Source organism: Crassostrea angulata, chromosome 4 (genome assembly GCF_025612915.1).
Source record: "Crassostrea angulata isolate pt1a10 chromosome 4, ASM2561291v2, whole genome shotgun sequence".
In the NCBI taxonomy this organism is placed as follows: Eukaryota; Metazoa; Mollusca; class Bivalvia; order Ostreida; family Ostreidae; genus Magallana; species Magallana angulata.
Genome location: NC_069114.1, coordinates 39,130,631 through 39,145,256, shown reverse-complemented (window position 1 = coordinate 39,145,256; position 14,626 = coordinate 39,130,631). Strand labels below are relative to the sequence as shown.

General features: G+C 33.8%; 1 protein-coding gene across 1 annotated transcript in view; it reads left to right on the top strand.

The window, feature by feature from the left end:
- The window catches only part of LOC128182051 (uncharacterized), a 69,628-nt gene extending 64,416 nt beyond the window's left edge, over nt 1-5,212 (top strand). The window contains exon 4 of the mRNA XM_052850660.1: nt 723-5,212. Coding sequence (XP_052706620.1) covers nt 723-1,249 — 527 coding nt within the window. The 3' untranslated portion in view covers nt 1,250-5,212. The remainder of the gene's footprint in view (nt 1-722) is intronic.
- Nucleotides 5,213-14,626: the final 9,414 nt, after the last annotated feature.

Sequence of the window (14,626 nt, the reverse complement as noted above, 5' to 3'; positions counted from 1 at the left end):
TACCTTTGAGTGATGTAAATTCTTCAAATAATCACGAAGATATTCCGAAAGCGTATGATAAGTCAAGAGAGAGCAAAAAACCCGCGAAAAGACTCCTCTTGATTTATCTATCTTCTGCTTTCGGATCTCTTCGATGTGTTTATTGGTTTTGCAGCACAGGATCGGGATCGATGTACTTAAAAAAAGTAACGGAATCTCTCACCATTCTGTGGAATATCGTTTATGTACTTAATTCTTTATGAAAGAAAATCTTAAGTGTTAAAAACTTTGTTTCAGTTAGAATTATAGTAGGCGGCGAATTTGCTACAAGTAGGGGGCGAGAAATCGCCGGGTGCCGGCTCTTAAGGAGAACCCTGATACCGTGGTACAGGTAAAAGTGGGCGGGTACTAAACAGCCAATGAAAATGCTTGTTTAAAAAACTACAACTCGTGATCCCATCCCAATAGTGTCATCACTCAACGCATCAGTTTATCGATCGCAGCATGTACACCCATGTTGGGTGTTCGATAAAGGTTTTCTATCCCAATTCTCTTAGATCAATGAGCTATAAATCTGCATGTACATGTAGCTCTGAAGAACAGAGGGTAAAGAACTCAGGTAAGCATTGTGGCCTATGGGCCTCTTGTTACTTATCACTTGAAATGTTATCTTTCATAGTTAATAGGTGTGTGTGTGTGTACTTTTAATTCAATAAAATACATTCCTCTCTTTGAAATTTTAGAAACAAAGAATGATGACTCTCCAGATGGGAAAACAATAACAGAGGTCAAGCAAGCATTACCAGAACATACGCTGTCACAAGCAATAGCACAAACAATTGTGTTTTCCCTAGTTCAAAAGCAGAAACACCCTGATTTTTTACACCACATGATTCCAAATATTGTTATTTCCCCTGAAAAGCTTGAAATTATGATGTATGATTCAGATAATGATGTTTTACTTTGCAGCAATCCAATTCTTTTATTCAATTTAGACCTCCCAGAAAATAGAACTCTCATTGATGAGACTGTTGTTATTATTTGGATGGTTTTACACTACAGAATATTCTGTACTGGATTAAATAAGGCAAAGCCTTATTTACTTGAAAGATGTGAATCAAATTTTAGGCGACTTGTTGCAAGTAAATGGGATATCTATTCAAAATCCTTAAAGTGCTGTGTTCCTGGTTTCCCTTCGGTAGAAAACTGGCCAATAAGTGAATTAATTCAGTGTGGTTTAACACTTAAATTTGAGTCAGATGACTTTTAAAATGCGAATTTTTACAAAATGAAGGTTTGTCAGACTTACTTGTGATGCATTGGGTGACATTTTCATTCAGATTTCCATCTTGGGATAACAGTAGCTGAAAGCACTGTCAACCTTATTTCATTAGATCTACTGAGCACTAAGGAGTTATACATGGAACACCCCCTCACCCCCATCCCTTTAATAAAAAAGCAGAAACAGAATAAAGATATAGCAGAGTTTGAATCTCTGAATACTAATTCATACATGTATCACTATGCTCAGTGAATAAATCTTCTCTAAGGTCTATATATCTATGGATTGATCGTATAGTAATCCAAACCCTTCATATGTAAAAATTAATCATACAAATGAAATACATGTGTATGTGTGCAGGAAGGGGGAGTATAGATCATGATGAATTGTATACTTTTGTAAAAAAAATTTGGAGCATATATTCATAATCAGAATAATAGAATGAAATATCATATTCCCCAAACATAGTTTGAGAACATTATGCTTTTATTTACTTGCTTCAAGGGCAACATGCATTTTATTAGACCAAAGAACCAAATTGTTGCCTAAGGCCATTAAGGCAAAGGCAAACAGTTTGGTTCGAGGGTCAACAAACCATTTTTCCCAAGAGGACAATCAATAAATGTTTTGTTATACATTTTATTAGGTCACCCGAGTAAACTCAGTTGACCTATTACAATCTTTTTTTGTCTGTCATTGTCCATAGTGCATTAACAATTAAATATTTTGAGCTTTTTCTCGGAGTGTGCAATAATCATCAAAATTAATGCAATCTTTAAAAATCTTTTTTACTCCTGGATATTAAGCAGTCAGACTAGTAAGCATTAAGCCCTCTTCCAAAATTGTAAAATTCATGACCCCTGGGTCAGTGTTTCTAATATTAGGGTGGGCTTTCACTGATTATATAGTAAAAAATGCATTAATTCTTTGAGAATCTTCTTCTCTGCATTTGGGTATTAAGCAAACAAACTAAATGCATAGTTATAATGAGCACAGGTGCCTCTTCCAGAATTGTGAATTTCATGTCCCCTGGGTCAGGGGTTTTGGTGTTAGTATGGGGCTCTAATGGTTAAAAAGTAAAAATGCATTAATGCTTTGAAAATCTTCTCCTCTGCTCCTGGGTATTAAGATGATGAAATAAGTTCATAGTTATGATGAGCAAGGATGCTTCTTCCAAAAGTATGAATTTCTTGGTCCCTGGGTCAGGAGTTCTAGTGTTAGGGTGAGGCTCTTATGATTATATAGTTTGTTTGTTGTTTGTTTGTTGTTTAACGTCCCTCTCGAGAATTTTTCACTCATATGGAGATTGGTAAACAAAATAAATGCAATAATATTAATGTAAATGTATAAATTTCAATTTGTGTAAATATACATTTTCTTTGCTCTCTGCTCCTTGGTTTTTAGGAGGTAAACAGAGTATATCATTGTAATAAGTGAAGCAAACTAGTTACTTTCCTTTGCGTAATTGTGTTAATATAATTGTGTTAATATAATTGTGTTAATAAAGTCCCTGTATAAATATAATATTGTAAAAATATTCCAAAGTTGGAAGGGGAAAAATACCAGACATTATTTAGAGATAAAGTCTAATTTTTGAGCTGAAAAAAGTGAAAAAATTGATTGAACTTGGTCCCCAAAAAGAAAATCAAACATGCTAACCACAATCGCATTTCAGTGCATATATGCATGCATGCACATGATTGAGAATGTTCCCATATTCATCATCTTATAATATAGAACTACTAATATATTTTAGATTTCAAAGAATTTCACTGAAAAGGTAGAAAGTTACAGCAATATGACAGCATCTGTTCATAAAGATTGTTCAATATCTGAAAGAACATTTTTGGATATTTGTCACTTTTTATCTGTTTTCATGACAATAGTGGTCATTTTGAAAAATCAAAATTATTGCACTTCTGGATTTCTGACATGTTTTATTAAACTGTCCAAGTCGTCTAAAAATGCTTTGACAATATACATGTAGGTCTAGCAATGTGTTTTATTGACTTATGTTCAGGACAACAAAATACTGGTAATGAGAAATAGGAAAGTGAGAACGCTTTGTTATACTTTTAAAATTGCTTCCTATTTAAATCAATGCTTAAAAGTTTAACATTTCCGATGTTTTTCCGTAGTGGTGCATTGAAAATTGATGTTTGATCATAAAGAGATATATTGAACCTATCGAGAATCCGAACGTCACACTCCTGTAGGCTTATTTGCATTTGTTGACTTTTTAGATAGACTTGAATGGGTTTAACCACAGTGCGGGTAAAGGAAATTTACATCATAGAAGCCAGCACTTAATTAAACATTAAGAATTAAACAAGGGACCCAAGAGCCTTAATGATCACCTGAGTATAATACAGTATAATTTGTCCAATCCAGATTCTGAGTACTTTAAGTTTTAGTCCCATGCTTTTCTTTAATAAGTATTTTACAAAAAATTCTGTGTAGTTCAGATACAGTCTGTTCTGTATTCCGAACGGCCATAATGGTCCTAACTGCTCTTATTAACGGTGATTATTTCCTCTAATCTGGCCACCAAATATTATCTGAGTTGCTTCAATGCAATTAACACCTTTCATGGTATATGTGCTAAGGTGTGTTTTCATAAGTGACATGATATACTGAAATAAGGCGGAGACACAGCCTACTTGAATAAATATAAAGTTTAGTTACAAGTAAATAAATTAAAAAAATGTGTGCTCATGTAATTTGATTTAAATGCCATATCTCACAATAGAACGTAAAATTGGCACACTCTTTACATACTAATAGTGATATGAATCAGAAATCAGAATCAAAACTCAAACTTCTGATTTCAAAATGTCACTCTAACACTGAAGGGAAGATGTAAATGTATGCATAAAAATGTAAATATTTATTTAATAATTATTAAATAATAAAAACCTGGTTCTGGTTATGTTGAATGCATTTGTACTTTTGACTTGCAAAACCCTTGCTCAAATGTTAGACTTTATCTTTAAATAATATCTGGTATTTTTTCCTTCCAATTTCGGGATATTTTAACAATTGTTTTAAGTATGAAGGCGTTACACAGCGTTACAAATGTTTTGTTATGTGTGAGAAGTCAACTTCTCTGATTCCGGAAAAAGGAACAGAATTCCTTATTGTTGCCATGGCAAAAAGGTTTCTACTTTATTTACTTATCTTCTTCATCAGTGCAAACTTAGTAATATGGAGTATCCATTTATTTTAATTTTTAAAGAACAAAAAGACTTAATATCACTTGCCAGAATCAATGAAATTTATATTTGTTATTTGTTAAAGATTGACAATGTGACTTAATATCACTTGCCAGAATCAATGAAATTTATATTTGTTATTTGTTAAAGATTGACATTGTTTTACAGTAATGTCAATATATAGTTAATGAACTAGAGAAATGAACTCCTCAAATGATGGTTAATTACCATATCATGGTTAAATAAGGTTAATCAGGGCATGCTTTAAATTTAATGCCATGAATATGCTTCCTAACTTTTGATATAAATGAAGTCAGAAAAAGTAAAGCACCAAAAGGCAATTTGTCTTTAGTAACTCATTTACTAAATGTTGACCTTAAAATGGCAAGCCTCCATATTCAGAATATTGGTAATAGAATAAACATATATGTGTGTAAGGGAGGGTGTATGTGTTTATAATAATGATTTTTTCATTTTGCTCAATATTTAAATATTTATGTTTTAATTAAGCTTTTATTGTGCATTCAAAGTATCTCAATAGATATAATTTAAATAATGAAATAACTCTTAATAATCTCCTTTATTGAAACATAGTTATATTTCTACATGTGTACATGACAATTGCTTTACAATGTAGGGTATTTGTGTGATAGTTTACTTGATGTGTTGAAATTAATCAAATGCTATGCTGTATATATATATGTATAAATCATATTATAAATAAAGAGAATGTGACAAAGTCATGTGTTATGTGTGTCATCAGCTGCAGTGTCATTTAAGGCCAATAAACTGAAGCATGTGTATCAATTATATATTAGTTACATGCATCATTTTTAGCTCACCGAGACGAAGTCGGGGGGGGGGGCTTATGCTATACCCCTGGCGTCGGTGTCGGCGTCCGGACCTGGTTAAAGTTTTTGTTGCAGGTCCTGTATCTAAGTTATTACTAGTCCTATCTTCACCAAACTTGCATAGATGATGCATCTGGACCTACTTATGGACTTGAAAGACTTGGATGCTGAATCTGGGCCATGAGTTTCAGATGCTGGAGGAGGTTAAGGTTTTTGGAGCAGGTTAAAGTTTTTGGTACAGGTGCCCTTTAATAGCAATTTCTAAGTTACTACTGGTCCTATCTTTATCAAACTTGCATGGATGGTGCGTCTTAAGATACTGATGCATTAGACAGGCTTGAATGCTGAATCTGAGCCATAGGTTTCAGATGCTGGAGGAGGTTAAGGTTTTTAGAGCTGGTTCAAGTTTTTGGAGCAGGTGCCCTTTAATGATTATATCTTGGATTTTACTGGTCCTAACTTCACCAAACTTGCATGGATGGTGCATCTTATGATACTGATGCACCTGACAGGCTTGGATGCTGAATCTGAGCCATAGGTTTCGGATGATGGAGGAGGTAAAGGTTTTTAGAGCTGGTTAAGTTTTGGAGCAGGTGCCCTTTGATGATTATATCTTAGTTATTACTAGTCCTAACTTCACCAAACTTGCATGGATGGTGCATCTTATGATACTGATGCACCTGGCAGGCATGAATGCTCAATCTGAGCCATAGGTTTCAGATGCTGAATGAGGTCTAGTTTTTTGGAACAGGTCACATGTTTAATAGATAATAGTACTATTTCAAACTTGCAAGTTGATTTAACTTTAATATAAATGAATTGCAGAGGTAGCTTCAGATGCAGAGCCTGATCTCCATTATCAAGGATGCTAAAAAATATATCTTAGTTATAACTGGTCCTAACTTCACCAAACTTGCATGGATGGTGCGTTTTATGATACTGATGTACCTGACAGGCATGGATGCTGAATCTGAGCCATAGGTTTCAGATGCTGGAGGAGGTTAAGGTTTAAAGAGCTGGTTTAAGTTTATGGAGCAGGTGCCCTCTGATGATTATATCTTAGTTATTATTGGTCCTAACTTCACCAAACTTGCATGGATGATGTGTCTTATGATACTGATGCACCCGACAGGCTTGAATGCTGAATCTGAGCCATAGGTTTCGGATGCTGGATGAGGTTTAGTTTTTTGGAACAGGTCACATGTTTTATAGATATAAGTACTATTTCAAACTTGCACAGTTGATTTAACTATAATATAAATGAATGGCATGGGTAGCTTCAGATGCAGAGCCTGATCTCCATTATCAAGGATGTTAAAAGAATCTCCTACCTCACTTAAACCTGTTTGATAGATGTGTTTGTTGTTAAATGATATAACATGATTCCTATGATATAGTATTACATGTATATGATATATTGTTTTATATGATACAATATTATAATATCATATTGTAATAAGTTATATGATACGATATGATATTGTATCAATTTTTTTGTACATTATGATATGATATTGTGTCATGTAATTGTTATGTATGGTATTGTATATTATAATACAATATTGTATAATATGATATTATATTATATATTTGATATTTTATCACATGATATTATTTCATATGATATTGCAATATGTAATATTGTATCATATGATACGATGGTGAATAATATATAATATCGTATAATACGATATTGTATAATATACATGAATTGTATTATATTGTAATATATAATATTGTATCATATGATACAATATTGTATAATATGATATTGTATTATATAATATATTACTATATCACATGATGATACATGATGATATGATATGATGCAATGTTGTATCAAATCATATGATACAATATATTATGTATCAAATATGATACAATATCATACTATATTATACAATATAATATCATATGTTACAATATTGTGATGTATTATGTGATATGATATTGTATCATGTAATACTATATTGTATCATATATTATATAAATGATATTGTATTATGTGATCAAATACAATAATGTATGACACGATACAATGTCATATCATATGTTACAATATTATATTGCATCATTATTTATTACAGTATTATATTGTATTATATGATACTATATTGTAAGTATCATAGGATGCAATATCGTATTTTATATTATTGTATTGATAAACATTGTATCTTATAATACCGTATGAAATGAGGATATGATTATCATACAATTTTTTAACATGATGTACGATATTGTGTCAAAACAGTTTCCATGAATATCCAAGATCATCAACTATGATTTTCATATAATATGATAAAGGTGGTCTCATAAAGGTGATGCTTCATAAAGGTGATGTCTCGTCTCGGTGAGTTTTGTAATCTGTGATTACCTATGTTTTATATCCACCATATTCCAAGTGAACATGCAATATACCAAGATAAAGCCAAAATGAGCTGATGCTATACCCATTGCATCTGTATCCCTGTGAAAGGACAAGATAGGCTAAGACCCCTTATTAGCCCCTTTTTGTGGTGTTTTCAGGAGTGACACAATAGTTCATCGTCACTAAGCTGTTGTCATCTCTTTCACAAATTGAGTATTGATTCCAAGTTCTAAAATTTCAAATGATCCCTCATAAAATTTTTAATCATTTTCAATTGCTGTTAAATCATTTCACTTCGATGGTAAAGGTGACCCACAAAATATCATGGACATTGGTCTCCCACAAACAATGATGATCATGATTCCAGCGGACATGGCTCTTCAGTTAAGCTGTTTTTTTAACAAATTTGAAACTCGTTCATCCAAATATGCTTTGTGGGGCGTTTGGTTATAATTGTCCCCAATGTTCTTGAGTACACAAATCAGATGAACACTTGATACTTTTTGATCAGAGAGCTTATGAAGTAAAATAATAGCATAAATGATTGTGACTTTTAATTTCTTTAAATAAAAGTTTTTATTTTTATTTTCACTTCAATACATTAAAAATAAGTATCATTTACATATATATACTTATAATGCTACAAACACATGAACATGTTCATATCTGTTAAATGCATGTTCATTTTTACTAAACAGAGTTTTTGAAATTCTTTACAAAACTCTGGTAAGGTTGACATGATTATCAATATCTACTGGTATATTAGATAGTCTTCATAACATTATTTTCAAAAAATTAAAAAGCAAAAACAAAAATGTTAAAACTTGAATAAAAATACTTATTACAGTAACTGTAAACATGTAGATCATGAAATGAGTAATCATGTTCAAAAGTCCAAATAATCAATACAAGATGTGAGCAGGGAAAGCACTCCTTACCAATATATGACAAACTAATATCCCTTCCGTGATGCATTTATACTTTTATTCAAGTGAGAAAATGTATCAAAACAAATGCAAATGTGCACCGGTACATAAAAAAGTTTATTCAAACTATAACATTTTCATTTTCATAAGACTTTATGAAAATTAAGAGGCCAGTGGGCCTATGAAAAACAAGAAGCCATTGGGACATAAAGCTCACCTGAGTCACTTAGGCTCTGATGTTCTGCAACAGCAGCTCTTATTAGCTCATTTTAGCTTAAAGCTCAAGTGAGCTTTTCTGATCACCCGTTGTCCATCGTCCGTCCGTCTGTCTGTGTGTAAACTGTTCACATTTTCAACTTCTTTTCAGAAACCACAGGGCTAATTTTAACCAAGGATGGTACAAAGCATCCCTAGGTCAAGAAGATTCTAAATTGTTACAATGAAGGGCCAAGCCCCATTCTAAGAGGAGATAATCCAAAAACAGGTTGGGGTCATTAAAAAATCTTCTCAGAACCACTGGGACAGGAAAGCTGAAACTTATGTAAAAGCTTCCTTAGGTAGTGAAGATTCTAAATTGTTAAAATCATGGCCCGAGGGTAGGGTGGGACCACAATAGGGAATCAAAGATGGCAGGGGATACTTGCTCCTTCATAACACGAGATCCCGCCTCTATTTTTTAGAGGTCCCTGTTTGCTCTGCTCCAGAGCTGAAACTTATAAGCTGAAACTTATGTGAAAGCTACCTTAGATGGTGTAGATTCTAAATTATTAAAATCATGGCCCCGGGGGAAGGGTGGGCTTCTATAGGGAGTCAACTTTTTTACATTGAAATGTATATAAAAAAAATCTTCTCAAAAATCATTGGGCCAGAAAAGTTGAAACTTGTGTGCAAAATTCTAAATTTAACCCCCGGGGTACGGTGGGGCTACAATAGGGAATAAAAATGAAAATATATAGAAAAAATTCTCAAAAATCTCATTCTCAAGGACCCCTGAACCAGAGAAGCTTGAACATTTATGGGAATTTCCTCAGATAGTGTTCTGTTATGTATGTTATTCTTACAGGTTATTAGTGTAACCGGAAGCATTTCAAAAAGTGTTCTATTATCTCTTTTACGGGTAATTAGTGTAACCGGATATACCGGTAGTTTAAAAAGAAATCGAAAACCGCATGGCTAGCATGCTCGTGCAACCAGTTTCATCTTCTGCTTTTAAATATAGGCCCACAGGGTAAATATATTTGTGATTTACTATTTGGATATCTTAAAACCAATAGTTTCTTGTACGAATGTGTTTTGTGAATGTGTAAGTAAACATTTGTGTTTTGTTTTTCTCTAGAATTTACTCTGTCATTCGACAGTGATGCTGCACTAATAAACTCTACAGACAAAGCATAGTCTCTTTATTTCGCTGAGGACAGCACAGATAGTGTGGATTGTAAATTGTTTAGAGCAGAGTTCCTGGGGGTTGGGTGAGGCCACAAAAGGGATTTCATAAGTAAAAATCTTTAAAATTCTGTACTCAAGAACAGCAAACATATGATTAATTATATTAATGTGATAGCATCCTCTGCTTGTTTGACTTATTTTAGCTCATTCATGACTCCTGTGTATTTAATGGGGCCTCAAAAGACCCTTAAAATTTTTACATAAGAATACATGTATATTAAGAAAATGTGATACAAAATACTAGGGCCAAGGTGACTTAGGTGAGTGTTGTGGCCCTTGGGCCTCTTTTTTTTTTAGCTCACCTGAGCTGAAAGCTCAATCACATTTTGTCTGTCGTCTGTCTATCCGTCAGTCCGTCCGTCTGTCCGTAAACTTTTCACATTTTCAACATCTTCTCAAGAACTACTGGGTCAATTTCAACAAAACTAGGCACAAAGCCTCTTAGGCAAAGGGCATCCAAAGTTCCGAAAATTAAGGACCACACCCTTTTCCAAAGGGAGATAATTATGAAATATTGAAAAATTTTGAGACATTTTCAAAAATCTTATTCTCAAGAACCATTTAGCCAGGAAAGCTGAAACTTGTGTGGAAGCATCTTCAGGTAGTGTAGATTCAAAGTTGTGAAATTTATGACCCCTGGGGGTAGAGTGGGGCCACAATTTGGGGTCGACATTTTACATAGGAATATATAGAGTAAATCTTTAAAAATCTTCTTCTCAGAAACTAATGAGCCAGGAAAGCTGAAACTTGTGTGCAAGCATCCTTAGGTAGTGTCAATTCAAAGTTGTGAAATTTATGATCCCGGGGATAGGGTGGAGCCACAATGGGAGGTCGAAATTTTAGATAATTATATAAAGAGTAAATCTTTAAAAATCTTCTTCTCAGAAACTAATGAGCCAGGAACGCTGAAACTTGTCTGGAAGCATCCTCAGGTAGTGTCAATTCAAAGTTGTGAAATTCCTGACCCCTGGGGGTAGGGTGAAGCCACAAGGGGGGGGGGTCAAAGTTTTATGTAGGAATATATAGAATAAATCTTTTAAAAATCTTCTTCTCAGAAACTAATCAGCCAGGAAAGCTGAAACTTGTGTAGAAGCATTTTAAGGTTGTGTATATTCAGTCAGATCTTTAAAATATAAAATTTGAGGTTTTATTCAACACACAACATATTTCCGTTGCTTATGATTGACTTGATTTGTAAGTGACTTACAAAGGACACCTGAATCTGATTTAATCTAGATGGAAAATATATAATGGGGATGCACTTGGCCATTGGATAACAGTCTTATTTGAAAGTATGGCTCTCCATGAAATGCGTCTAATTAGTGTTTCTGCTCTCGCGCATTTTTTGCCCGTTATTGCTATGGAATCTGTAAAAAAAAAAACACATTAAAACTTCTGTATCTGGTTTCAGCTTGATAACAACGATTGTTTCGAAAGCACTGCGCTTCGAGTGTACACTTTTATTTCATGGAAGTTTCATTCTAGAGTAGGCCTAAGTGAAAGTTGTCATGCATAGCATCCAAGGCGCTACTGTGTGGGAAATTTGTTTGCCTGTGGCATTTACATAGCGATATGGCCTCAACAAGTAAAACAGCCTGCAAGTCCTGGATTCTTCCTACTTCAGACGCCTGCAAAACAGTGAAAAAACACACTTTACAACATGGTATAAAATATTGTTAGAAACGTGTCGCATTAATTTTATCCTACTGTCAGCTGACATGTTCTTTCAAATGCATTCATAATCCTTTTTGCAATTGTATAACTTCCATACATAGACTCAACCGGTATCGACACAATCTTAGAGATTCGGAAGTAATAACAGTTTGAGTTATGTATGATGACTCTCCGCTCAGGTGGAAACTATCTTATTCTCATATTTTTAACTCTAAAATGGATCGATAGAAATTAGTGTCTTCGATAGGGATACGAATTCCAGGACATTGCAAAACATCTTTTCAGAGCTGGTTATCAAGAAAATAGTCACATCTTTAATATTTAAAATTTGAGGTTTTATTCAACACACACCATATTTCCGTTGAAACATCTGTGCTTATGATTGACTTGATTTGTAAGTGACTTACAAAGGACACCTGAATCTGATCTTATCTAGATGAAAAGTATATGATGAGGATGAGATTGGCCATTGGATAACAGTCTTATTTGAAAGTATGACTCTATGAAATGCGTCTTATTACTGTGGTTTCATCAATATTCGTTGAATACCAATTTTCGTGGATTTCGTTGTTAGGTTGATCCACGAAATTTAATGTTCATTGAAGTGTAATTTCTATTAACATTTTCTATTGATAGGGTCATTGGCCACGAATTTACGTATCCTTGAAACTTTGATTTTCACTTTATCCACGAAAATTGATACCCTTGAAAATTAATGAAACCACAGTAGTATTTCTGCTCTTGCGCATTTTTTGCCCGTTATTGCTATGGAATCTGTAAAAAAAAAAACACATTAAAACTTCTGTATCTGGATTCAGCTTGATAACAACGATTGTTACGAAAGCACTGCGCTTCGAGTGTACACTTTTATTTCATGGAAGTTTCATTCTAGAGTAGGCCTAACTGAAAGTTGTCATCCATAACATCCAAGGTTGGCGGTTGTTTATAGAAGCAACTAAAAAGTATATCATTAAGGCGCTACTTAACTGTTATTACTTCCGAGTCTCTAAGATTGTGTCGATACCGGTTGAGTCTATGTATGGAAGTTATATATACAATTGCAAAAAGGATTATGAATGCATTTGAAAGAACATGTCAGCTCGTTGAAACATCTGTGCTTATGATTGACTTGATTTGTAAGTGCCTTACAAAGGACACCTGAATCTGATTTTATCTATACTCTGTCCCAAGATATCCTGGATTCACATTTTGTTTAATTACTCAATATTTATAAATACCTCAGGGTTTAAACGATGTTCATTCAAAAGTATGAAAAATTTCCAAGATTTCTCAGTTGAAACGCCCCCGTTAGCTTATCAGGTTTCAATACAAGGCTAAAAAATGTGATGTCTACGGAGATTTTGTATTGCAGTAAGCCCGGATGATGACGTTGAAAAATTGCGCGAGATATTCCGAGTGATTCCGAATGGAGAAAAGATGTAAACATTCCCCATTATAAATCTCCGTAAGAAATCTATTTTCGATCCTGTGATTGTTTTCCAGTGAAAAATAATAATGTGTCAGTGAGAATATCTCGGAAAATTTCCCTTTCATCGAATTAAATTGCACTTCTTTCACAGGTATGTATATTTTTATTAAAAATCGATCAAATGTGCTGCATAAATATCTTGGGACAGACTATAGATGAAAAGTATATGATGAGGATGAGATTGGCCATTGGATAACAGTCTTATTTGAAAGCTCTATGAAATGCGTCTTATTAGTATTTCTGCTCTTGCGCATTTTTTGCCCGTTATTGCTATGGAATCTGTAAAAAAAACACATTAAAACTTCTGTATCTGGTTTCAGCTTGATAACAACGATTGTTTCGAAAGCACTGCGCTTCGAGTGTACACTTTTATTTCATGGAAGTTTCATTCTAGAGTAGGCCTAACTGAAAGTTGTCATGCATAGCATCCAAGGCGCTACTGTGTGGGAAATTTGTTTGCCTGTGGCATTTACATAGCGATATGGCCTCAACAAGTAAAACAACCTGCAAGTCCTGGATTCTTCCTACTTCAGACGCCTGCAAAACAGTGAAAAAACACACTTTACAACATGGTATAAAATATTGTTAAAAACGTGTCGCATTAATTTTATCCTACTGTCAGCTGACATGTTCTTTCAAATGCATTCATAATCCTTTTTGCAATTGTATAACTTCCATACATAGACTCAACCGGTATCGACACAATCTTAGAGACTCGGAAGTAATAACAGTTTGAGTTATGTATGATGACTCTCCGCTCAGGTGGAAACTATCTTATTCTCATATTTTTAACTCTAAAATGGATCGATAGAAATTAGTGTCTTCGATAGGGATACGAATTCCAGGACATTGCAAAACATCTTTTCAGAGCTGGTTATCAAGAAAATAGTCACATCTTTAATATTTAAAATTTGAGGTTTTATTCAACACACACCATATTTCCGTTGAAACATCTGTGCTTATGATTGACTTGATTTGTAAGTGACTTACAAAGGACACCTGAATCTGATCTTATCTAGATGAAAAGTATATGATGAGGATGAGATTGGCCATTGGATAACAGTCTTATTTGAAAGTATGACTCTATGAAATGCGTCTTATTAGTATTTCTGCTCTTGCGCATTTTTTGCCCGTTATTGCTATGGAATCTGTAAAAAAAAAAACACATTAAAACTTCTGTATCTGGATTCAGCTTGATAACAACGATTGTTACGAAAGCACTGCGCTTCGAGTGTACACTTTTATTTCATGGAAGTTTCATTCTAGAGTAGGCCTAACTGAAAGTTGTCATCCATAACATCCAAGGTTGGCGGTTGTTTATAGAAGCAACTAAAAAGTATATCATTAAGGCGCTACTTAACTGTTATTACTTCCGAGTCTCTAAGATTGTGTCGATACC